This window comes from Diceros bicornis, chromosome 15 (assembly GCF_020826845.1).
Source record: "Diceros bicornis minor isolate mBicDic1 chromosome 15, mDicBic1.mat.cur, whole genome shotgun sequence".
NCBI lineage: Eukaryota > Metazoa > Chordata > Mammalia > Perissodactyla > Rhinocerotidae > Diceros > Diceros bicornis.
In genome coordinates, this window is record NC_080754.1 from 65,972,176 (window position 1) to 65,999,286 (window position 27,111).

At 48.0% G+C, this 27,111-nt stretch overlaps 1 protein-coding gene across 1 annotated transcript in view; it reads right to left on the reverse strand.

Moving 5' to 3' along the window:
* Window positions 1–26,735, reverse strand: part of LOC131415025 (NACHT, LRR and PYD domains-containing protein 1b allele 5-like) — a 51,322-nt gene extending 24,587 nt beyond the window's left edge. Inside the window, exons 1-10 of the mRNA XM_058556468.1 lie at window positions 26,421–26,735; window positions 15,248–15,279; window positions 13,733–13,777; window positions 7,416–7,457; window positions 7,065–7,094; window positions 3,925–3,969; window positions 2,632–2,678; window positions 2,472–2,521; window positions 1,985–2,202; window positions 1,632–1,882 (exon numbers count right to left, since the gene is read on the reverse strand). Of these exons, the coding sequence (XP_058412451.1) occupies window positions 1,632–1,882; window positions 1,985–2,202; window positions 2,472–2,521; window positions 2,632–2,678; window positions 3,925–3,969; window positions 7,065–7,094; window positions 7,416–7,457; window positions 13,733–13,777; window positions 15,248–15,279; window positions 26,421–26,452 (792 nt within the window). The 5' untranslated portion in view covers window positions 26,453–26,735. The remainder of the gene's footprint in view (window positions 1–1,631; window positions 1,883–1,984; window positions 2,203–2,471; window positions 2,522–2,631; window positions 2,679–3,924; window positions 3,970–7,064; window positions 7,095–7,415; window positions 7,458–13,732; window positions 13,778–15,247; window positions 15,280–26,420) is intronic.
* Window positions 26,736–27,111: the final 376 nt, after the last annotated feature.

Sequence of the window (27,111 nt, forward strand, 5' to 3'; positions counted from 1 at the left end):
GCCGCCCAGGCAATGTGGGCAACGCCATTTTAATTAATTGAATTTACTTTCAAAAAATATAAAGTTCATTAAATAATAGTATTTAATCCAAATCTATCTAATTCTACTTTAGACAGGATTATTTTTACACCATTCTGAAGACTAGTTTCCCAACTGGAAGTATTAACTTCAGTGAGATTCCAGGAAGCATATTTTACCTTCTTAGGAAGACACTAAAAACCTATTACTTAATCAAGTTTTTAAACTCTAATATATATTGCTAATTATAATCAATATAACTTATTTTTAAAGCCGTGGAAACACTACAACTTAAAACACTGGAAGTAGATAGTTTGATGTCAGTTTTGTAACTCTAACTCATCAATCAGTACATTTTATCATAGACCTAATGCTTTTTTTTTTTTAACTTATGTCAAACCCTGATTTCAAATCTGAAAGTACAATTTTGAGTCACTGTCTTAGCTGCCTACTTTGCTTGTTTCAGTTCTCCATCTACCTCTAACCCATTACAACTGTACTGACGACGACTAAAGGTATGAAAGGAGATTCAATTACCACGATTCTAACTTATATAGGAGCTCAGAAAAAGGGCTAAACATCCCAGCCTCATTCCATGTTCTAGAGAACTGGTAATATCCAACTCTCTCCCCTCAGGCCACGCTGCCGTAAACACAACGGGCGCTTCAGGAATATTTGCTGCTACAAAACCCAGAATGTTGAACCCATGAACCATGGGTCAACTTTTATCTAAAGAATTGCTCTGAAATGAGTTAACCTGGGAGGTCCATCTTATTTGAGGAGCTTTAGGCCAAGGAGAAATCTCAAGTCACCCTACACTTGACCCAAAGACCTCAAATGGCTTCCCAGTGTATTCCAGAGCAGTGTTTCTCACACTCGAATGCGCACACAGGTCCCCTGGGAACTCCGCCTAGGGCAGGCTCCCTCTGATTCTGTAGGTCTGGGGTGGGGCTAAGATTTTGCATTTTAACAAGCTCCCTGCTGATGTCCATGCTCTTGGTCTCCTGGTGCCCAGATCACAATTTGAGTAGCAAGGCTATAGAAAACAGATGGCCTGGGCTATACATCAGGCAACCCTCTCCAAGGCCAGGCTTGCTTGCCTGGGCCATCTCCACCTCTGGAGGGCTATTTCCCCATCTGTTTTCTTCTTGACACTGTTGCAGGTTTTTTTGTGTGTGAGGAAGATCAGCCCTGAGCTAATATCCATGTCAATGCTACTGCTTTTGCTGAGGAAGACTGGCCCTGGGCTAACATCTGTGCCCATCTTCCTCCACTTTTTATATGGGACGCCACCACAGCATAGCCTGACAAGCAGTGCATCCGTGCGCACCCGGGATCTGAACCCGGGCCGCGAGCAGCGGAGTGAGCCCACTTAACCACTACACCACCAGGCCAGCCCCCTTGACACTGTTTACATGTATAAACTACCGTACTCCATGGATCTGCGGACTCAATATACATCTAGGCACTGACCTTATAACCTCTGTGGGTAACTGACAAATTAGACACAGCAGGGGACCACTGAAATCAACAGAGATAGGATCCACCTAAACATGGCATCATGTTTGAACACAAAGTATTCAACATTTATTATTTATTTTCATTGACTTTACCTTGATGAAGGACTCATTATTGGTTGCTATATACACTCGAAAAGACAAGGATGGATTATGGTCAATGGCTTTGTACAAAATCACAGCCCCGTGGTGGTATACTGTTTCTTCACTTTGAATAACAGGTCCCACAGGAGAAAGCGAGCTCACATGCCATTTGACATGGGTTGCAGAATGATCCACAGTGGATTCTAACAAGGCCCCAGAACTTTTCACATGTAAGACTTTGAAGGTCATATTGGCATCATGGTCTGTTAAAATATGAAGGTAAATTAGTGTTCCAGGCATTGTAATGGGCTGCACACAGACACACATGCACATGCTAATTAAACATTTAGTAAACAAGTACTTACAACCCAAGCAGAGGGAATGTGGAAACTGAATGGACGTAAGACAGGCTGGGTCACATTTTACATCAAACAAGGGTCCACTGACAGCCCAGGGCTTAACAACCAGGTCTGCGTATTTGCTCCAGGACAAAATGCAATACTTGATGTCAACTTTTCTGTTCACCTCAAATATCAGACCAGTTTCTGTGCACTGGTAAATTCCCTCTGTGTCCACCTTCAGTCTGCATTGGACAGATAGGACAACCTGTTTAGTCCTAACGTTTGGTTAGGAGAGGACTTAAAATTATTTATGTTTTTAATTTCATTCAAAAGCACTAAGGGAACTACAGCATTTTGAAGAAGCATCATTATAAAAGAAAACAATCCAAGTAATTACATAAAATGTGTGAAATTAGTTATGCTGCTTTGTGTTTCCCCTACTTGGGGTTATTTTTATGTAGAAAATTAAATTACTGATGATGTTAAGTCTTCTGTCTTCACAATTACTTACAAAAACTGTCCCCGGGAAAGGAGCCTAGGGGTCACTTGTTCATTGTGTTTCTGGAGAAAAGGTACATATATAATATATAAATAAGTAATATATAAGTAAATGTTGTTTTCTTAAATAAAGCAAATTAGAGAATCAAATTTTATAATTAAAACATACTTACATTTTCAGCATTACAGTGTTCACAGTAAGGTTGGATTTTATTAAACTCTAAATGATAGAGAAAAAGTTTTACTTTTATGAATGTGATTGGCATTTTCAAATAAAATTTTTTTAATAAATAAATATGACATGGCCAGATTACAAAATTCAAAGGTACATGCCCCTCAGTAATAATATTTAAACGAATATTTGGGGGGACAACCTCGTGACCTAGTGGTTAAGTTCGGCACACTCTGCTTCGGTGGCCTTGGTGCAGACCTACACCTCTCGTTGGTGGCCATGCCATGACGACAACCCACATACAAAAAGACTGGCACAGATGTTACCTCAGGGCAAATATTCTTCAAGCAAAACGAGGAAGATTGGCAAAAGATGTTAGCTCAGGGAAAATCTTCCTCAGCAAAAAAAAAAAAAAAAAAAAAAAATTTTTTGGAAAATATAAGTTTATATCTGAATTAAAATAATCTGTGGGTGATTCTCTATCCTCCCATTCTTCAGCTATAAAAGACATTATCAATTTTCGCCATGCAATTTAAAAATTTTGTTATTTTTCTGTATCATGGGAGATATGGATCTAATTTTATTTTTTTCCAAATGGTTACCCATCATCATTTATTAAAAAGCCCACAAATAAAAAAAAAAAAAAAAAGACATCATCACACAGTATTGGTATAAGTCAACCATAGGATAAATCACGTACCACTTAAACACCCACCTTCAGCTTCACAACCAACAAGAACTTTAAACATATATCTAAACATCCCCACAAGTCACTTCAACGACACATGATACGTTATCATGTTTGCGACTCTCACCATAGGTCTAATGCAGGAAAACAAGTTTGAATGTGACTCTTAAGTTTCAATGCACCCCATTTTGACACATATGTCTCTATCTGATCTTTTTAATTTTTAAATTTTTTTTTTTTTTTTTTGGTGAGAAAGATTAGCCCTGAGCTAACATCCGATGCCAATCCTCCTCTTTTTGCTGAGGAAGACTGGCCCTGGGCTAACATCCGTGCCCATCTTCCTCTACTTTATATGGGACGCCACCACAGCATGGCTTGACAAGCGGCGCGTTGGTGCACGCCCGGGATCTGAACCTGTGAACCTCGGGCTGCCAAAGCAGAGCGCGCGCACTTAACCGCTACGCCACCCGGCTGGCTCCTATCTGATCTTTTTATACAGCAGCAACCCTTCTCTCATCACCTCTCAGACGCAGCCCTCCCATCCTCTTCTCACACCACATGCATGGGGGAGAAAACAAGAAGGCATGCCCATTGCTTCCCTCTTACCCTGAGCAGAAGCTTCCTCAGTGGAAGACTCTCCTAGTTCCCCATCTGTGGAGACAGGAAGGGCTTAAGGCACAGGTGGTCTTGAAGACTCTCTTCATTAGTTACTCCTCACCGAGACCACCGTCTCAACTACAGAGCTGCAGCCCCCACTGAAGCCTCATTCATGGGGACCAGGTGTTGGGAATTAAGCTGGAGTCATATGCCCAAGACAATGCTTGGCTGGCATCCGCCCTCCAAGCTATCACAGAGTTAGAGAGATTAGCTTGGAAGTAAGAAAGAAATTAACATTTGATTTTAGGCATATTTCAACTGGAACTATTATAAGAGTCTCTGATTTAGCATGCAGACTCCTTCTGTATGGCTCAAAGCCCTATGTGATCTCGCGCCCCATTGCCTCATCTCCCACCAGCCTCCCCGCACTCCTGCCCTCCAGGCACTCCCTGCCCTTTCTCACACCAACACACACTCCTGACCCAGGGCCTCTGCCCTGTCTCCTCCCACAGATATTCATGTCACATGGCTTCTCACAGCCCTGCCGCCCCTGCTCAAATGTCACCTTACCTGAGAGGATTTCCTGCAGCCACCCCCTTGAAACAGGGCCTGCATGACCTACTCACTCCTCCCCCTTCATTTTCCTTGGGGCACCCCCACCTGGTACACTGCAGTTGAGTGTTTATGCTTCCTCTGGAATGCGTGCTTCATGAAGACCACATCCCTATGGCCTGGTAAGTGCTCAGTGACTATTTTCTGAATGACTAGAATTCCATAATACAGAAAAGGATTACGAAAGGGAACAGCAATAAATTCTCCTATTATCTATCCTGGCACTGGCTGCATGAGCTTGGGCTCTCTAGTTACGTCACTAGGTCTCTCCACGCCTCACTTTCCTCATCTGTTAAATGGAGATTAGAATAACACCACTCCAACAAAGCTGGGAAATTAAACTACCAGGAGGGATTGTCCTGGCATTCAGCAAGTGCTCAGTGTTAGCTAACTGTTGTTAACGATTATTTTGCTATGGCAATGGGTGGAATTTGTTAAAAAATTCAAGAATTCTAAAGGAGACAAAAACCCTGTCACTTGGGGTAGGACCCTGTGTGTCAAATGCTTGGTTTTATATTTTAAAGGTCTGAACAAGCTTTGGGAGGGTCACCCAAGGGTCAGACAGGCATTCCTCAACCCATGTGCAAGGTCCTACACTATCACCAACGCCCAGGACAGGCAGACCCCCGGGACAGAGCACTCGTCCTGGCCACACAGCTGCCTGATCTCCCCGGCATAGGGCAGCATCCGGGAACCAGGGCTGGCAGAGAAGACCAGCTTTAAAAACAGCATTAAGATGAAATGGCAAATAGAGACTAAAAGTGTTTAGAATCCTGGACTCAGATTATTAGAGATGCAAAGGTTCTGAAATACTGACCCGACTCCTGTCCCCACAATCTTCCAGTCGTATTTCCTCAGCCACATGCGATAGTCACAAATTTTAAATTATGTCGTGGCTATACATCTACACTGTATCTCATCCACATCCCACGTCTCTCTGTCTTGCTACTTGCCTCGCGAGCAGAGAAAGGAAAAGTGGTCAGAGAGTCCTGACCAGCCAGCAAATGCAGGGTCTCCAGCCAGGTCTTCCCAGCAGAGCAGAGAGCTGACACATCCTCCCCAGCCTCTCTTCATACACAGGGCAAATGGCCTCAGAGCTCACACCTGTGAGCAGCAGGAACGGCCAGCCCACAGAGGAGCAAGCGCCCCAGGTGGCCCACCTGCTCCTTCTGCCTGACCAGAGCATGAAGGCTCGTGGGAGGTGCCTCCCCCTCTCCCCCAGGGTGGAGGCTAACAGGCCTTTTAACAAGGAGAATAGCCCTGGTGGAACGCAGGGCCCCTTGGATAAACCTGGGGCTCCAAGGACAAACATCTTCAGCCCACCCACAAAAGACGCCGGAGCACTTTCACTGCCAAAGAACATCCAGGTGTCTCACCCAGCTGAGGGCCAGGGCCAGCTGCTCCCTGCCCCACATCCGCCCAGTCTGACCTCGCTGACCCCAGCCTCCAGCCCAATCTGGGGCCTATCTTGAGCCTCGCTGACTTCTACCTGGGTTGCCTGCCCCGGTGAGGCCCTAGCCCAGGCCTGGCTTTGGACTCTGAGGGTCCTGCCTCTGGACTCTGGGTCCTACGGCCATTTACCCAGCTATTAGCCTGGGACAAAAAAGACCTGATCCCAATGCACAGTTTTCTAACTTCATTTCTATCCTAATCCAACCTATGGAGACTGGACTTTTGACCACATCTTAAAGGATGAAATAATCCATAATATACAAAGAGGACTGAGAGTAGGAGAGCTGGCATACATTGTTCCTTATGGGCATAAGAATGGGACATTTACTCCGCGAGAGTGATACAGCGATAATTACAGGTCTTATCAGTACATAACATGATTGCAAGGAGATTACAATGACCTTCAGCGTCCCCACCGGGGAACTGCAGAAAGAATCAGAGGAAACACAGAAGGACTTTTAAGTGAAAAGACTTGACTTATTTTAAAACAAAGGAGCCCTCTGACTGCCTTGTATTTGTGTTTATGGGCAGATCATATTCTAAGAACAGGAAAAAAAATGCTACAGCAACATAAAAATCAGTTAAAACATAAGCTTAGTCACTCACAAAACTTTAGACGAAAACCATATTTTATATTTAGCATCTATGCCCTTCAAGTGGTTTCATACTCAAGTTGCTCACAAAACAGCCAGAACAGCAAAACTTTAAACCACAAATGGTCTGACACTTCCAGCAGCCAACAGCTTCCTCTGCGGCAATCTGTGAGCAGTGACCCCGCGGAAGGAGGCTGCCGAGACTGCCCTGCAGATTACGGCCAGTCTCTCAACCTTTTCTCTCCAGCGAAACTGTGAGAGCAGAACCGCACAGGCAGAGTCCTGGGATCAATGCAGATCAAGCACATATTCCTGGTATGTCAAGTGCAGTGAGCTCAAATCTTCAAAATGCTTAGAAGTTTCCTGACGTTCAACTCCATTTTGCACAGAAAAAGATAATGAACAAGCAACTCGCAACTTAAAAATCCCAGAGGCTATCCTTCTTCTCCCTTTCAACAAAAAAAATAAAACTCAGAGGAAGCATACACTCACTTGTTTGTTCTGGTTTTGGCTCCTCATTATCTACAAAAGAAAAGTCTAAATCAGGTTCATATGACAACTGAGAAAAACACAGCCTAAGGGAGGGACGCCAGATGCTTGCCTCTCACCAGCAGCAACCATTTCCTGCCTTTCTTCCTCAGCTCATCCTGTTTTGCCACTTTGCTGGCCAACTAGAAATTGTTTACCATGTAAGTACTTTTTCAGGACTGTACGAAAGCACCTGGCAATGAACACACCCTCCAGCAATGTAAGTGATATGTGCATTTGTTTGAAACAGAAATAAAGGTGTATACGTTTAACTAGATTTCTATAACTAAAGAAACACACACATACATTACTTACCCGACTCACTTTCAGAACTGCTCTCACAACTGCTGTCTTCTCCTGAAAAAAAGCATGTCAATGTACACAGTGAATAAAAAGTGGGAGTTATTTTTTTAAATTATATATATCATAAAATAGATCCAAACCCAACTAATTTCTTCTTTTAATCAATTCTCATTAAGCACAAAACTAGTCTGGTTCAAATAAAAAGGGGCTTATTCTTCTTTGGAAATGGATAAAATATACTTTAATGGTTTAAATATGAGCTCAAGGGCTGGCCCTGTGGTGTAGTAGTTACGTTCCTGTGCTCCACTTTGGTGGCCCGGGTTCCCAGGTTCGGATCCCGGATGTGGGCATACACCACTTGTCAGCCATGCTGTGACAGTGTCCCACATACAAAATAGAAGACAACTGGCACAGATGTTAGCTCAGGGCTAATCTTCCTCAAGCAAAAAAAAGAGGAAGATTGACAACGGAGGTTAGCTCTGGGTGAATATTCTTCACCAAAAATAAATAAATAAATATGAGCCCAAATCACACTTTGGCTGCAATAATCACTTTATTTGGGTGTCACCCAGGTCCTACCCAGCCTTGACCCGCCCCTGCTGCTCCCGTCATGCCACTGCACTTGCACATCTAGAAGGTCCCATGCACAAGTTCAATGATATGAGAGTGCAGAATTCTGGAGTGTAGACGCCATTTCACTGAAGCACAGGACAAACGAAGCTATAGTGTTCAGCTAGTTCTGGAAAAAGTGGTTCCCAAAAATGCTCCCTCCACCTCTTCAAGCCCAACTCAGCACCTCATCCCACAGCAATCAGGCTTCTGTTCCCCCAATTGGTAGGGAATCCTTTCCTTGATGTCTCCAAAGGCCCGCTAACCCCCACGGCTCCCTAGGGTGAAGACGCCCGCCCGCCACTCCCTCCTGCCACAGGGCCTCCATGGTGTCTGCCCTGGTCGTCCTCCTGCCTCTCTGATGCCCTCCACTTGCCTCCGGCTCCTCTTCACACTCTCAACTACTAATGCCCAGGCCCCACTCCCCACTCCCAGCCCTTTCCACTTCCAGAGCCCTAGGATGGCATTTCACCTCCTCCCAAATCTGAGTCCAACGTCCACCTCCAGGGGCCCCCGGCCCCCTCCCGGCAGACCACAGAAGCGCGCCAGGCACAACCTGCCTGGCCCAAGTTCAGCCCCTCCACTCCCACTCTTCAATCACTCCTCCTCCTACTTTCTGACGCTGCCTCACCCTCGACTCAGGCTCCAGATTTTATGAGGAAATACGAGGAAAGCTATTAGCATTATACTCAAATCCTCCCCTCCCTACATACAACTACTGACAACCAGAACCAACGATTGGCAATAGTTACGTGAAAGGAAGGAAAAGATCTGAGAATAATGATGGGAACAACAATAATAGCAGCTTTCTTTGAGTGCTACATGTCAGGCACTATACATATATCTACTCATCTACATATAGTCACTCATTTTGTATATATATACACACACAGTCCACATATATTTATGAAAGTGCTTTACACACATTTACGCATCTCACAACTGCCCAGTGAGGTGAGCTGAGGCCAGTTAACTTACTTATGCAAGACTACCACCACCACCACTACCCTGCCACCCCACCACTCTCCCACAGGAAGTCTGGGAGCTAAATTTCAGCTCGGGCAGTGTGGCCCGAACTTGCACTCCTGACCCTGTCATGACACTCACAAGCACACTTATCATTTCTTAGGCAGTTCACCCCCAGGAGCTGGTGACTGGCTAGACGTGGGGGGAGGGGGCGCAGGAGTCAGGGTCCTGCAGGAGAGGACGCCTGAGTGGAGCGGAGGCATTCATGGTCTCGGGACAGGCAATCAAGGTGGAAGACGTGGCCTCCGTCCTCCAGGGCTGGAAGCACAGAGCAGCGGTTCTCAACCTTGGCTGCACATTGGCATCAGCTGGGAGCGTTCTGAACACACCCACACCTGGGACTCCGCCCTTCCTTACACGTTCTCATTTCACTGGTTTGGGGTGCGGCCTGAACAGCGGTATCTTTTTAAGGCCCCAGATGATTCCAATGCGTAGCCAAGGTTAAGAACCACTGGACTAGAATCAACCTATCCTAATCACTCCCCTGTTCCCCAAACTTGTTCCCCAGGATGACTGCCCCTCTTCCTCTAAGCCTTTAGAGATGCCTTCCCACTGCCCGGAAATCCTTTCCCCAGACACTCCTCAAGAGCTCTTGGGTATCCAGGAAGACCTAGCCCAAAGGTACTTCTGCCGCAAGTCTCCCTCCAGCCGCGGGGTTGGCTGTGCCTCTTCTGTGGTCCATCCTGTCACTCTTATCCCCTGGCAGGCTACTTGTTTAGCTGTTGGTCTGTGAGCCCTGGGGGACTGAGGCCACGTCTCAGCACTGTGATTCCCCAGCACGCATCCCTACACAGCTGCTCAATGAATGAATGCATATGGCAATGAATGAATGCCTTGCCCGGCTTTGAAGTACCAAGCAGGCCTACCATGGCCCCTCTTTCTTCTGTCGGTTCCCTCTAAGAGTCTGGGCCTCTGCAGGACTGTAATTCTGCCTGGACCAGCCCCAGGTGAGAACCCATCTTCTGCCCAAGGTCCCTGGGAGATGGCGTCTCCATCAGTGGGGTGGGGAGTGTGACTCTGGGCCACCCCTTCAGTTCACCTTCCTGCTGGTTCTGGTCCCAGGACTCCTGGTTCTATCTCTGCTCCCTAAAGCCACCGGGACCATCTTTCTGCCTCATGGCATAACTTTGAGGACTGAAAAAGCTATCTGTAAAGAGTGACCAGCCAGGGCCTGGCACACAGAGGCACTTAAGAAGTGGCAGCTCCTTTTTTTTTTTTTTGCTGAGGAAGATTCGGCCTGAGCTAACACCCATTGCTAATCTTCTTCTTTTTTTGCTTGAGGAAGATTGGCCCTGAGCTAACATCTGTGCCAATCTTCCTCTATTTTGTATGTGGGATGCCGTCACAGCATGGCTGACGAGTGGTGTAGGTCCCGCCTGGGATCCCAACCCAGAAACCCAAACCGCCACAGTGGAGCACGCCGAATGTAACCACTCTGCCACGGGGCCGGCCCCAGCAGCAGCTATTTTTACTATAGGTCTTGCTCACTCCTAAACTCCGGCGACAGGCACTGGCCAAGCCTGTTGTTACAAAGCATGAAACCCCACCCACACCTGTGCAGGTGAGGGCTGTGGCAGCAAACCCTTTGTTGGGGAGAGCCGACGTGCAAAGAGCCCCCCGCTCTGAGTTCCTCCTCTCTTGTTCTCTCATTTTGACTGCAGCCCCCTTCATCATGCCAGCTGTCCTTCAGAACGCCCGCCTAAATGTGGACAACATCCATACCCCTTCCTTTCATCCCTTTAGTTCAACTAAAAAAGGCTAAACTTGGGGTGGGCCTGGTGGCATAGTGGTTAGGTTCAGTGTGCTCCACTTTGGCAGCCCAGGTTCACGGGTTCGGATCCCAGGCACAGACTTACACCACTCGTCAGCCATGCTGTGGTGGTGACCCACATATGAAATAGAGGAAGATGGGCACAGATGTTAGCTCAGGGCCAATCTTCCTCACCAAAAAAAGAAGGGGGGGGCTAAACTTTTCAAAATAAACTTTACTTTAAAAAAAAAAATAAGGTGAGAAAGGGAAAGGGAACACAAAGCAGCTGTACTGCCTCTCTGGCTCCTTTCCTCAGCTGGTGCAGAAGCCCACTAAGCTCCTCCCCCAGCCCCAGCTAGGGGACAGACACCTCCAGGGGCAGACAGTGGGGGAAGGGGGATATGGAGACCTAAGCCCCTTCCAAGTTCCAAGCGCAGTGGCTGCACAGCCCACAACCCTCCGCCCAGAGGCCAAGGTCAGGGTTACTCGCACCTCCCACCTGGGGCTCCTTGGTCTGCCCTGTACCTCTTCCCGCCACATCAGCTCTGTCCTCAGTTTACAAAAACCACCCTATGCTTCTTGACAAGTCCGGCCCCCCCAAACCAGCAGAAAAGGTGCCACCCGGCTCTGGCTGGAGGCATCTCTCCCCTGAGCCCACTTGAGGATGTGTAGTACACACCTGCTGAACAATCCTCAGCAGTCACCTTCTCCTCCCATCCCCATGCAGACACCAACCCTGCAGGAGGATTTCTCCTCCTCTCTCAGATAGCTGGGGGAGAACCAGCCTCGCACAATCCCATTCTAATCTCTGTTTGGGTTCCATCTTACACAACCGTAGTTCAACTTCTGTTTTTATTTAACGTTAACGCCAAAGGGTAGCCGGCAAAATGTTAATATCCTCAGGGGGTGCTGCTGGTTCCCCTTTTGTCACTAGAAACATGGAAACCCTGGAAAGAAAGCCTACACAATCATCAAACTCATACAAAATTGCCTTGAGGAGAAAAGATACTTAATTTTCCAGATATACATAAAGATAAAAAACCCTTCCATCTGGCAACAAGATTGCCAATTGACCCTTTTCTCAGAAATTACCTGGGTAAGGAAAATAAATTAGAGGAACAACTTGTGCTACTTGTCCGTGCTAAAGTATATTCTACTCTGCATGAACCTAACCACAGAACAAATCAAGTGTACAAAAACCCTCAGTGTCAGCATACCTGGAAGGAGGGCCGCCGGGGCACAGACATAGCCACGCTCAAATTTTTCAAGAAAACAACATGTATTTTTTTCTGGTTGATAAGCTTTGGATTTTTTTTGATATAACTTTTTTCTTCTATAACAGTTTTATTGAGATCTAATTTACATACCATACAATTCTCCCACTTGAAGTGTAAATTCAGTGGCTTTTAGTATATTCACAGAGTTATACATCCATCGCAATAACCAATTTTACATTTTCACCACTTGCTAAAAAAACTGTATAATCTTTAGCTATCCCTCCAAACCTCCCCATTCCTCCCAGACCTAGACAACCAATTATCTACATTCTGCCTCAATAGAGTTGCCTACTCTGGACATTTCATATAAATGGAATCACAATATGTAAGCTTTGGGTCTGCCTTCTTTCACTTAGCATGTTTTCAAGGTTCAACTATATTGTAGCAACTATCAGCACTTCATTCCTTTTTAGAGCTGAATAATATTCCACTGTATGGTGTTATGTGCTGAATTGTGTCCCCCTAAAATTCATATGTTGAAGTCCCAACCCACAGTACCTCAGAATGTGACCTTATTTGGAGAAAGGGTCTTTACAGAGGTAACCAAGTAAAATGAGGTCATTAGGGTGGGCCCTAATCCAATATGACTGGTGTCCTTATGAAAAGGGAAAATGCAGACACAGAGACACATACAGGAGGAACATCAAATGATCAAGATGGCCATCTACAAACCAAGCAAAGAGATCTGAAATAGATCTGTCCCTCATGATCCTCAGAAGGAGCCAACCCTGCCAACACCTCGATCTTAGACTTCTAGCCCCCAGAACAGTGAGACAATAATTTCCATTGTTTAAGCCACCAGTTTGTGGTATTTTGCTACAAAAGCCCCAGCAAACTGATGCACACGGGTAATACTACATTTTGTTTATCCATTCATCACTGGATGAACTTCTGGGTTGTTTCTCACTTTTGGCTACTATAAATAATGCTGCTATGAACATTCACGCACAAGTTCTTGTGTGGACCTATGTTTCCATTTCTCTTGGGTATACACAGAGAAGAGGAACTGTGGGGTCAAATGTAACTATGTTTAACTATTTGAGGACTGCCAAACTGTTTCCCAAGTAGCTATGCCACTCCATACTCCCATCAGCAGTCTATGAGGGTTCTAATTTCTCCATGCCCTTGTCAACACTTGTTATCATCTGCCTTTTATCACAGCCATCCTAGTGGGTGCGAAGTGGTATCCTGCTGTTGGTCTGATTTGTATTTCCCTGAAACAACCTTGAGCACCTTTCACGTGCTTATTGGCCATTTGTACATCTTCTTTGGAAAGACAATTTTCTCCCTAACTTTGCTCTGTTACCCAATTCATCACCTCCTCAGGGAAGCCTGACAGGACGAAGTGTCTCCCACCTGGCTGGGCTTGCAGAAGACCCTGTATTAGGTTAGTGTGGTCAGTCTAGATTGCCCCATCAGATAATTTCTCAGTTTCACTAAGTACAGCTTTATCACCCAACTTTAAAGTCGATGACTTCATTACGCTAAGTCATCATAAAACTTTAAGATTTATTCAACTCTTTCAAGTAGAAAAATGAAAGTCCCTAACTTTTACTCAGATTACTTGACGTAAAACAGAAAAATAAACTATAATTTATCTTGCTATGAATTGATTATTTTGTAAAAATTTCATTTGGGCATATACCAATATTAATCATATCCCTTACCTGATTTAGAGTCCTTTGAAGTATCTAGGTTGGGGCTAGGGCAATCTAAATTTGGAGAAAGAAATGAAGTTTAATAGTGTAAATACAAGAGTAAAATATAACATTATGTTCATTTTTGTAAAAGCCACTAGTGAAGGGGCTGGCCTGGTGGCATAGTTTGCATGCTCCGTTTCAGCAGCCTGGGGGGTTCGCAGGGTCGGATCCCGGGCACGGACATACGCACTGCTTATCAAGCCGTGCTGTGACAGGGGTCCCACACATAAAGTGGAGGAAGATGGGCACAGATGTTAGCCCAGGGCCACTCTTCCCCAGCAAAAAGAGGAGAATTGGCAACAGATGTTAGCTCAGGGCCAATCTCCTCACCAAAAAAAAAAAAAAAAGCCACTAGTCAATAGTAATAGAAACACCTTCTGCTATGAATTGAATCACTTATCTAGAGCAAAGCAGCCTTTGGTAACTTATGCCCAGTTACCAACGGCAAACGATGCCATATTCTCAGGGGAGAAAAGATTTACACCAAGAAACCTTAAGCCTTTCCAGTAGATAGAACAGAAAGCCAACAAACTTTATAATTACACTTGGTTGGTTCCCAGTAAGCCCTCAATTTTGTGCCAAAGAAGCTGTATTGTTTCTTTGTTTGATCAGCTCAGCAGCTCCCTAAACACATCCTGGCAATTAAGTAACTTCACATCAGAAAGGAAAAAAGCACCTGGCCGATGAGGGTTTGGTGTTACCATACTGAAGAATCCACGTCCTTCCCCAGTTAGTAGTCTATTCAAGCAATCATTGCCAACAATTGAGTGAAAACACACACCTGGGTTGAAGATAAGGATCTGAAGTTGGCCAGATAAGGTGGGGCAGAGGAGGGAAGGCCCTGAATGCAGTTAGGAAGAACCGGCACTGGGTGATGGTCCAGGGACCACCCTCGGCAGGCCCCACTCGAGACCCAGACCAAGTGTATTCCTTAATAAGAGAGCTCCTACTTGACTCAGTTTCTGCGATAGAATTACGTGTTGCTATTTTCACTAAGCATATAAAATATTTTCACTAAGCGTATACAACACTCGAGTATTAAAGAAAACACCTAGTTATTATGCACGGAAAGTTTATAGAATTCAGTTGATAATACTTCTCTAATCTTACTTTATTGAATTTAAAATAAAGTTAAAAAGAGCATTAGACCCAGAGTTTAAAAGAAGGGAGATATAAGAGCATTTACTTTCCATTTTTCAAGTTGTAAAAAGCTACAAAGGCCCAAATTCTTTACATTTCACTTTTTTAAGTATCTGTTGAAAGATAATGTTAAAATTCTGAAAAAATGTTATTATCCCATCATCTTAACCTAATGAATATTTCAACGCATTTCTATTTCTGTAAGTCTATGAAATCCTGAATGTAACAAAGCAACTGCACCCAATAATTAAAATGAATGAAGAAATCATTTTCTAAATCTGCAAATGTTTCCATAGCATAGGTCAAGGTTCTCGATGACAACGCTGGCGCAGAGCACTGTACCTTTTTCTTCTGAAGAGGCACTGTGATCACCACTAGAACAAGAGAAGAAACACCGTTTTATAAACGAATACTAATTTTATACACAATAATTAGGAAAATCGTGGAAATGATTATGACGTTATGCTTCTCCAGAAATGCTGCCGATTAAAGACCTCTCTCCCTCCTCAATGCTCTTCCCGCCCCTCCCACTTCCCACCTACACCCGACCCCACACGGCACACACGGAGCTCGCGCGCTGCGCAGTTGAACGCCTGCGCGTGCCGCCGCGCCCCCGCCCCGCCCCCCGTTCCCCGCCCCGGCCGCCCGCCTGCCCCGCCCGCCCGAGAGAGGGCGGCGCGAGAGGGCCCGCCCTCGCCCCCCGTTCCCCGCTCCGGCTGCCGACGCTCTGCCCTTCTCACGCTCGCCTCACGAGAGCCCCAGTCCCCGCTTTCCCGCCCCCATTCTTCCCGAGACTCACGGCCAGCCGGCTTCTGCCCTCCCACGGCGCCAACACCACTCTAGCCGGCGCCACCACTGACTCCTGCCCGGGAGACCCCAAGGGCCCTTCTTCAGTCCCGAGTGACCGTTCTCTCTTTACAGGAAGCAGGTGACAGGCCCCTCCACGGCTCCCGCGTCCCCTCCTACCTGGTCTGCTCCGCTCCACCTCCTCTGTCTCGGTGGCCTCTCGTCTCTCCACGTGCTCCACCCGTTCCAGCCTCTTGGGGACTGACCTGACATCTCACCGTCACCCTCCTCTTCCCGCTCCCACGGCCTCAGTGCTGGCCTGCAGGCCAAGGCTTCAGACTCTAAATCTTGACCTCCTTCCCAGGCCTCTCCCCTGAGTTCCAGGGGCCTGGGACCTGGCTGTCAGTTACCCAACCGCAGCTTTCCCTCTCCATGGAGACCGCTCCTCCAGACTCGCCCTTGCAGAGAATCACACCAGCATCACCTAACAGGCCCCTCCAGGTCATCACCAGCTCCTGCGCCCTCTTCCTCAGCAAGCAGCCAATCCCAGTCCTCCTAAGCCGCCTCCAGCACATCTCTGGAATCTGGCCCTCCTCAGCATACCCTGCTCCTGCCTCATCCTGCTCTCCCCTGCTGAGGAAGGTACTGCCTGCAGTCTCACTCTCGGCTCACACCCACGTGACCATCAGCATGGCCTAATCACATCTTTGCTTACACCCTTCTGTGGCTCCTCACTGCCTCCTGGCTAAAGCCTAAGTTGTGTTAAAAAGAAAATCACAGGCCCAAAATGGAGTCCCTCTTGCTAGGCCCACATCACCAAACTGGGGCTTAACACCTAACCTAACTGCAGCTTCAACCCCCCAGAAACGTCATCTTAACCAGTCACCAGCATTTTCTGGTCAGCACCAAGGAGGTGATCTGTCACATGGGCCCTCTCCATTCCTCAAAGGGAGATGAGGTAACCCACCTAATTAGACTGTTTTGTCTCCAAAGGGAGATAGATGACAACCTGAAGTAAACCTTTTTCCATTTATGAGTTCCTCGTCCTGCCTTTAAAAATCTTTCCCGTTCGAACCCTCATACACTGCTGGTGGGAATGCAAACTGGTGCAGCCTCTATGGAAAACAGTATTGGGGGGGTGGCCAGCCCAGTGGCGCAAGCGGTTAAGTGCGCGTGCTCCACTGCGGTGGCCCGGGGTTTGCCGGTTTGGATCCCGGGTGCGCACTGACGCACCGCTTGGCAAGCCATGCTGTGGCGGCGTCCCATATAAAGTGGAGGAAGATGGGCACGATGTTAGCCCAGGGTCCTCAGCAAAAAAAGAGGAGGATTGGCAGATGTTAGCACAGGGCTGATCTTCCTCACAAAAAAAAAAAAAAGAAAACAGTATGGAAAGTCCTCAAAAAGTTAAAAATAGAAATACATTAGGACCCAGCTATCCCACTACTGGATATTTATCCAAAGAACCTGAAATCAACAATCCAAAGAGGCTTATGCACCTATGTTCACTGCAGCATTATTCACTATAGCCAAGATGTGGAAGCAACCCACGTGTCCCTTGACTGATGACTGGATAAAGAAGATGTGGTATATCTATACAATGGAATGCTATTCAGCCATAAAAAAAGATAAAATTGTCCCATTCACAACAACATGAATGGACCTGGAGGGTATTATGTTAAGCAAAATAAGCCAGACATAGAAAGACAAACACCGCATGATTTCACTCATATGTGGAAGATAAACTAACACACGGACAGAGAGAACAGTTTGGTGGTTACTAGGGGGATGGGGGTTGTACAACTGGAATCTCACAATGTTATAAACTATTATGACATCAATAAAAAAAATTTTTTTTCCCTTGCTATAGCCCCCTGGAGCTCCCCTCTACTCGCTAGATGGGATGCTGCCCGGTTCATGAATCGTTCATCAAAGCCAATCACACCTTTAAACGTACTCGGCTGGATTTTTGTTATTAACAGCTTCTTGGCGTGGCATGCAAGGACCTCCACCCCGCTCCTTATCTCCCACCCTGCAGGCTCCCCAGAGGGAAAGACCTTCCGTGTCACAAGCACACCCTGCATATCACACACACACACACACACATACACACACACCACTCTCTGCATCCCCCCCAGAGCCCCCTGTGGCCTTGCAGGTCACGCACCCCAACTCTGGGTGCTCCATGGACATGTACCATGATGTTGGGGTACCCCCTGGAGTTGTGTGTGCATGTGACAGCCCTGCCCGCCCCCTTGATGCCCAAACATCTACTCATCCTTTAAAAACAGCATTTCTCAAGGTGTGGTCTGAGGACCATTAGAACCCTATACGGTGCCCCCTAAAAGTTCTTCTGTGCCCAATGAATCAGAATCTTTGATGAATACGTGAAAAAGCAGAAGGAAACAACAACGGTGTCTGCACTTATGGGTATTTAAAATCTTTCTTTATTTTCTCATATCATCATCCCAATAAGCCTATGAAGGCCATTTTACAAATGCAGAGACTGAGGCTCAGAGAGGTTAATTAACTTCCTCGAGATCACACAGCTAACAAAAAAGGGGTACATGACCCTAGGCCATTACGACTTGGAAGCCCAAGTACTTGCCTGGTACCATGTCTTCCCTCACTTCCCACCACTTCACCCCCAAATCCCAATCATGGTAGTAAAAGTACACTGAGGAAGAAAACAGTAAAAGCAGCAGACCAACTGCTTGCCCTTTCCCTTCCCTTCCTTACCCAAGGTAGTCAGGGACCCCCAGATTTTATAATCCTCCTTGACTCAAGATTTTATACTAATAAACTTTCCCATGCATTTGGTATTTCCCAAGCTCCATGATTCTAGGGAATACATGTATTGTCATTTTCAGACCTAAATCCTCTTGTTTTTTAATCTAAACTCCTGCTAAAAAGGTCAGAGAGCAGTGATGAACCTAAAATTAGGAAATGCTTCAAGAAACCAAGAAAGGCTAAACTATGGCTCCTAATGAAAGGCATAAAAGAACAAGCCAACCATTGCATCTTTTTTCTCTAGACGCGTAACCTCTTATGATGCAGTCACTACGCCTTTCAACTTTAAAATAATTAGGAGAACGCATGTTCAGAGTGAGCATCCTTATTGTAGGAATGTGTCTGCTTACACCCACTTCTCAGTCCTCAGTGACAAAACAGCATTTTCCTTTCACCTGGCACTTTCGTCTTCCGCTCTCTACAGCTGTTTATCTCTATCTCCAGACATGTACACATCTGCTTAGATATTAAAACTTCTGCGAAAACCCTTGTGGAAAACCTCTATTCTCTCCTTGAAGTAGATGAGAGAGTGGTGCCCCAGACGAGACTGGTCAGACTACAGGCAAGACGGCCAGCCCTCTGCACTGAGCCCCCGACAGCTAAGGGGAGGGGCCCAACGAGGAGGAGCCGCAGGCGCACGGCTAGGTGAGAAAGCAGACTCGCAAGCACCACAGGCCCCTCCACTATATGGATGCTCCCCACGTTCTCTTCCTTTCTGCTTTTTCCATGTGGACTGTTACAAGGAAAACCACAGCAACCACGGAGAGAGAGCACCCATTCCAAATGTTCACAGTGTAATTTAGGCGCTGGAGATCAGTAGGCAAGGGGTGTGGACATTTACTTAAAAGCATCTAAAACTCCTTCAGTTTTGACCTGGACTCAACCATTACTACTAGGTATAATTTCAAGGCCACCTCATGCCCATCAGCTTCCAGGCCCCACTTACTCCAGGCGCCTTTCCCTTAGTGGAAGGGGGGAAACCCTGCATCCTGGCACAGTCAAGTCTGAGTTACTACAGGACTGAAAGAACAGGCTTCAGACCTCAAAGGGGTAATATTAAATGAGGGTATTTATTACATGTTTGTTGAAAAAAATGTGGATTATATTAAATTGGTGCAAACGAGTAAAACCAATTCTTGTTGGAATAAAGTCACGGCTGCAGTGAAACGAACGCCGAGAGCAAAACCAACTCCTGGCGCGGGCCGAGTCCGCCAGCGCTGCCGCAGCGCTCTCAAGGCCGCCGCGCACCAGCGCCCGGCCGGGCCCGCCCTCCCGCCGCAGCCGCGCGGCCACGTCCCCCGGCCAAGCCCGCGCGCGGGGCGGGGCCGCCCCCAGCTCAGGTCCCCACCTCGCAGGGAGCCCTCGCCCTCCGCCCTCGTCCGGACGCCTCGGCACCCGGCCTCACTTCGTGCAGCCTGCACACGTGCCACGAGGCGTCCGAACGACCCCACTCAACTCTGGCTCAAGAAGTAATAATTCTCCAGGTAAAGATTTTTAATAATTCTTGAAGTAAACATAAAACTGTCATATGACAACAGCTAATATCTATTCAATATTTCCCGTGTGCCTGAAACTCAGCCAAGGCCTTGGCATGCCTCAACCAGCTCACAGAGGAGGGAATAAGGCTTCGAGTAATTGGGTATTAAACTGGGTAATCTATCCAAGAGCCCTGGTCCATCTGATTGCTGAGCCCAAGCTTTTAGCAGTACATTTTACAACAAAAAGCCTAAAATTATGCCAAGGAGACAACAACAAAACACTCACTCACCACTTTCTCCTCCTAAGGTTCCTACTGCCTGTGAAGTTAATTCTCAACTACAGTTACATTACAGTAACTAATATGAAGTTATTAGACATAATTAAATCCACAATGAGCACCAAATCCTCCTCTAACTTTTCACCAGAATTAAACCAGGTGGTGTTTTACTTCTTTTAGCCCCTATCAACCTTCTAGGAAACAAGTGGAAAAAGTTCACGTTAGTCACAAACAGGGGTTAACCTGCATAATCACAAAACAGCTCTACTTCCCAGAGCATCATCTCACTGAAAGCAACATTCTCTGTAATACAGCTCTCTTTTCATCAACTCATATTAAGACAGGTGCTGTGCTAGGCAGAGGGGACATAATAGTAACACATGACACATGAACCTTGACCCCAAGGGGCACACTAATGGAAGAGGAGACAGATCAGGAAATAAATGCATATGACTCAGGAAGAACAAAATAAAAACAAATATAAGCTATAGTATTAGCCCAGAGCAGGCTACGATCAACTGGTAAGAACTGAGCTCTTATGCTGTGAACATAGGCATGTCACCAACTACAAGCCCGGCTTAACCATGATGCTAAGGCCATCTTGCATTTTCAAAGAGTGCCACTGCCCCCCAAACAGGATCCTCTAATATTAGACTCAGAAAAAGTTGACACCAAAGGAGCCTACAAGATCTTCCAGTCTGATGCATGATTTTACAGAGGGGGAGACGGTACACCAGGAGAGGTTCAATGAATAAACACCCAAAGACCACACAGCATGTGAGAAGCAGAGACAATCTCACAACTCATCTCTGGCCTCTTGGTTAACTCATCAATTCATTCATTTAACAAACATGTATGGATTATATTGTTGGGGAGGAAAATTTTCCTTCTGCCCCTCTAGGTTCTTCTGGCTGGTCTAAGAATTAAATTGACATGAGACAGATTAACAGGAGAACATCAAACAAAAGTTTAATAACATGTATACATGGGAGAAACCCAGGAAAACTGAGTAACTCGCCAACACAGCCTAAGCCATCAGCTTAAATAGCATCTTCAGCTAAAACAAAAGATGTTGGGGGTGGGGAGTCAGTTATGGGAGGTGACCAGGAAAAGCACATAAACAAGGGTAAGGTTGTTATGCAGATTTAAGTCCTTGCCTTCTGCATGGATAAGAGTTTCTAGAGATTCAGTCATTCTCCTCTTCCTGGTACAGTCAGGGAGATACTCCTACAAATGGAGAGTTCTCTTACAAGTGTAAATGTCTTTTATTTACAAAGCATAAGTTCTACTTGGTTTTCACAGTTCCTCCCACGTCTGCTGTTTCTTAAAAGATAAGCAGCCCAAAATAATGGTTATGCCACAGAGACATACTTTGGGGTGGCAAATTCTGCTCCCCTGTAAGGTGTGAGTCACGGATGAACAAAGCAACCGGGTCTGTGCCTTCGAGAACCCATCGGCCTGACGGGGAAGCTTGTCTTCCCGTCTGAGATGGAGGAGTCAGGGAAAGCTCCCTGGGCTGCAACACGGAGGACAGCAGGAATGGGCACGGGAGGAGCTGGGGAGGTGGGGTGGGGGGCAGATTCTGTCTAGGGCCAGAAGGGGTCACCACGGAGCAGGAATGGCAGGAAAGCAAGCATGGTCAGCGGAGAGGCAGCAGTGAGGAGGGAGGCGGGATGGTGAAACCTTAGCTCTGTAACCAGACTGACGACAACCACCAGGATGCTGGGCGGTGACCATCCATCTGCTGGTGGTCTCTCTAGCTTCAGTTCGGGCCGATCTGAAACTTGAGCGCAGAGGAAGAAGTCAACAATGCAGTGTCCCCGAGTCTGCAGTCGTCAAGGTCTCACGAGGAGCCTGCCTCAGCCTGTGTGGCCCCAACAACCTGCAGGCCCTGACACTGCCTGTGTTGAGTCCAAAAGGCCCAAGCATTTCGCCACAGAAAACCTCAGTCCCCCTCCGCCACGAGAGCTGCTCAAGATGTTGCAGAAGAGAAACACCTCTCAGGAGGTCAGGTGATGTTAAAGCACATTCCCCAGGAAACTGCCTTCATTCAGAATGGAGCTCTGGAAGCCAACAACACAGCCCCCTCCATACCGGCCAGGACTGAAGGACTTCCTCAGCCAAGTCCTCCAGGACCAGGCCCTGGGGTGGAGCAGGGACTCGCCAAGGGGAAGGTAAGGGCAGGAGGGGGATAGGAGAAATGTGGGCACCCTGAGCCCCCAGCTGTCATTCCCCCAGGGGACACTTCCCAAGCCAGGCTGGTTTGCCATCATCACCCAGTTTCTTTTCCTCTAAGCACCCTAAAGATCACCGCTTCCAATCAGCTCCACCAGGAAAGAGCCACCCCACAGCTATTCCTTCCTTCCATGTTCAGGTCGTTGAACGAGAGCATGGTTTCCAGTGCTTCTGAGGTCCTTCGCGCCGGCAGAGGTGGGAAGCCCACAGGGCTGGCTCTCCAGCTAGCTCCTCCACCGACCTCTTCTCAGTTACATTCGTAGGAAAATAATGGTGGAACTGGTATGTCTTTGGGCATCAAAAGGCTAAAGGATTCACTGCATCATTATTTGTGAGAAAGAAGACATGAGTCCAGCCATATTAAAATAGAGCTGGAGCACCCATTTCAGAGGAACTGCCGTGCACGTCTTGTTATCTCCCAAATGGACCAAACCGCCAACATTCCATGAAGTCAGTAAAAACGAAGACATCCTGTCTGTAAGGACTGATGAAATTGGACTTTGCCAATGACCGAATCACTAAGCTATCTATGAAGTACAATCCTAGCCTTACCTCATCTAGTACCAATGAACTCTTCTTGAAAACATCTTAGCTCATCTTCCTCCTTTTTCTCATAAAAATTCTGAGCCCCTCTCCTGTAATCAGGACACTATTTGGGTTTCTACTTGAATCTGTGCTCCTGAATTGCAATTCTTTCATTCCAAATAAATGATTTGCCTTTTGAACTGGTTTCTGTTTTTGTAGGTTGACATTTGTAATAAGCAAAAACTGGAAACAAGTACCATGTTCATCAAGAGTAGAATGGATGAATAAATGTGCTATATCATATAATGGAATACTATGAGGCAGGAGAAGAGAACTGCTCACCCACAACCACGTGCACTCATCTCACAAACATAATGTTGCACAAAAGAAGCCAGACACAAAAGGGTGTATGGTGTATGAGTCTATTTTTATAAAGTTTACAAACAAGCAAAACTAATGTCTCATCCTTTGGGGAGGAATATGAGAGTAAGGAATATGAGGGGCTTCTAGGATGCAATGTGCTGTTTCTTGACCTGGGTGGTGGTTACATAAATGTTTTCACTTGGTGATAATTCATCCACTTAAGACACTTATGTTTTCTGTATGACTGCACACACACACACACACACACACACGAAGGGTTTTCAGCATCTTGGGAAAGGAAAAGTATTTAGGGCTCTAGCTTGTGGGCCATGGTTGTGAAAGGAGAATGACCCTGGGTGGTAGAGGGACAAGGAGAAGAGGCTGACTGCACTGGGGATACGGCTGAAAGGGCAGCTGTGGGGCAGCAGGAACTAGGCAGAACAGTTTCAGGGCTTACTCCCTTCCTTCTTGAAACTGTCAGTGAGATCTCCGCATAATGGACTCCAAAGGGAACTGGGGCCAAGAGGGAAAAGTGCTAGAACTCCGCTGGCAAGGAGAAGGGAGCGGCTGGAGCATTTCCAGCAGCGAGAGGACAAGGATGGGGGAAGAAGAGGAGAGAGAAAGAAATCATAAGTGCCCAGGGTGGGCAAGGAGAGCTCGCATGGGCTGGGCATGTATGGGGTGGGGCGATTCCCATGACCCAGCAAAGCAGAAGGGTACCCTTCTCGACTCCCTTCCCTGAGCCAACAAGCTCCGACACACACCTGGATTAATGGTTTTACTGCACTGCTCTGCTGTGATTTGTTTATAAGTCTGTTGCCCCTGGAAACTAAGAGAATAAGCGGAAGCGCGAGTGAGTGGGGGGCGGGGGTGTGTGTGCAGCAAGGATGCCACATCTCCAGTATCCAACACATAGTTTGGCACATAGTTTGCACTGAAAAAAAAAGTGTTCATTGGACAAATAAATGAGAGAACGGAACACGGTAGTTAGACATAAAGGAGAGGCTCTATTCCTCAGTACTTACAAAATCTGTAATAAACAGCTTAAATAACCAAAAATGTGGGCAGGGCTAAGTATCAGCGTGGATATAGTGCAGGACTAAGAATGTCAAGCAACAGACAAGCAACAGTTGCCAACGTGTGCAGGGCGCTGTACCGTTTACTCAGAACTGCACCGCACCCCCGTCTGATACGGAAGAACATGGACTTGGTTGCCACACTGAAACGTGAAGATGACACATTAGCAACAATCTCCCTGAAGAGGCCAGAAAGATCAGGGATGGTGGACTAACAACTTTTTATGGAAAGGGGTGGGGAGCATCCACACCTTAAGTTACACTAGGAGGGCTGGTGGTTCTGGGGGACAGCAGAGAAGTTTAGTTAGCTCTGTTAGCTCTGCAATAACTGTGCTAATTTCGCATACTACATTTCAATTCACTTCCTCTCTTTATTGCCTTTAGGGAAAAAACTTTACTTTTTGTCATAACCTGATTCAAAGTTCTCTTTAACGATCATTCACAAGCCTCGCTGTTGAGTGAATACCTCTACAGAAGTGTTTTTGATATTTAAAGTGGACTCAGTTCTGTCCCAGTGTGGTTTTTTCATGCTCCTAACCTCAAGAAATCAAATAGCAAAACCTCTCGCGCACGAACTTTTTCTAGGCTGACTTCCTGATTGCAACAATGTTTTAAATAAACCGGGGGGGCGGGGGGCGGGTGAAAAACCCTTCCTCCTCCCTGAGAGACGCTGGGCCTCATGTCTACTAATCCAGGAAAAACTGAAGTCTCGAAGACTTCTTCCTCTGGTTGTTCCTGTAGAAACTATGTTTGCAGCAGTGTCTGTCCCAACAGGAAATGCTCCGCAGTCGGAATCTTTGCTGAGCGTTTCCGCACTGCTTTGGGTGGACTTCCTGCAAGCACTCAGTGCAATGAGAGGATTACCTAAAGGGTAAGCTGCACAAACCGCCATCACGAGTCTTGCAAACTTGAAACACTACATCCGATGCTAAAAGCCTGCTTTTGCAGATGACTGTGGGACCTCTGGAGAACGCCACCACATACCGTTAGACCATCCCCAAACCATCTCTTAATAACATTCCCATGTGAAAAGCAGCTGCTTTTAAAAGTCTCTGGGACGTTGATGACATGAGGCATTGCCACCTTCACAGTAATAGCAGAAATCCTTCTAGCAATGTTGATTTCGCGCCTTCTGTGCTCAAGACGTTGTTAGTGCCACATGGGTGGTGAGGGGCTGATGGGGGCGGGGACCCTGCACGCACCGGCGAAGGGCGGCCTTAAGGGAACTAATCCTGCCCTCGACTCAAACAATTTGAAAGCTGAGTAGCCAAAGCGCCGACGGTGTTCAGAAAAACCCCGGGCACCCGCCTGGGCGACCTCCCCAGTCCTCCTCCAGGCGCGCAGGGCGCAGGGGCTCCGGAGAGCTGAAGTCCGAGAGCTGAGGCAGATGAGGACAGCAGAGGCCGGGCCTCCGGGGCGGGAAGGGCCCAGTCCACCAGCGGAGAGAAAGGGGGCGCCGCAGCGCGACCTGCCCCCCTCCGCACCCACGGGCCGCGCCGCCGCCGCCGCCACCCGGAGGATGTGAACAGATCTGGCCCACCTGCCGCCGCCGCCGGGCCGGGTAGCAGGCGCGGGGGACGCGCAGCAGGCCCCGCCTCCGGGCCTCCCGAGCTGCGCGCCGCCGCCTCCCGCGCGGGCACCTGCGCGCGACCCCGGCGCCGCCCGCCCTCCCCAGGTGCGGCCCCGGGGCCGGGCCGCGAGCAGGGAGCGGAGTCCGGGATGGCGGCGCATCGCCTCCCCACGCTCCAGGCACCGCGCGGGCCAGGCGCCGCCGCCGAAGGGCGCTTTGTTCGCGCGACCTGAGCGGAGATGGCGGGGCGGGCTGGAGCCCTCGCCGCCACCCAGGCAAGGGCAGAGCCCCGGGTGGGCGGTGCTGCGGCGGCAAAGCCTCTTCCGCACGCGGCGAGGTTGGGCCCAGCCACCCCCAACCCCGCTCTGCCCTTTCTCCTCCCTCCCCCGCGCCCCCCAGTCCCACGGCTGCGCTCACCTGCTCTCCGCGACCCGCGCGCCGCAGCTCATGGTCGCTGGGCAGCTGGATGGGGGCCCGCGCGCGCCGGGGCGGCTGCGGGAGTGGTGCGCGTGCGGAGCGCGGCCCTGTGCACCCGGAGGCGGCCGACGCTGCGGGGGGAGGGAAGAGGGCGAGCGAGAGCCACCGGGGGAGGGGACTGGGCGGGAGGGGGCGCCGGGCGCGCCTCTGCAGCGGCTGCCGGAGGCGGCACGGCTCCCGTAACGGAAACGTAGCTCCCCGTCGGCCCCGCGCGTGCACACCAGCGTGCACAGTAGCCGGCACACCGTGGCTGCTTGTCGGCGCCCTCATCCTGCGGGAACTCGCCTTGGTGACGCTAACGCTGGGGATTCTGTGAAGGAGTAGGGCCAGCGCCATTCTGGAGGGGACAGGGAGCTCATGTCACCCAGGTTGGGGTTGGATACTCCTGTATCTGGGAATTTTCCCCGGGGACCTCGAGACACCACCCGAGGGGTTCCCAGATTCGCTTCTTAGGATCAGTAAGCCCCCTGCAATTCTGTGCCAGATTTTGTATCTAAACACAATGTCTGGAGTGAGGGACTACAGCTTTCATCCCATTGAACAGCTGTGTGACCACCGCCCCCCCCCCCCCCCCCCCCCCGCTGTAAGGATGGATGGATTAAACCAGTGGTTCCCAAACTGCTGCACATTA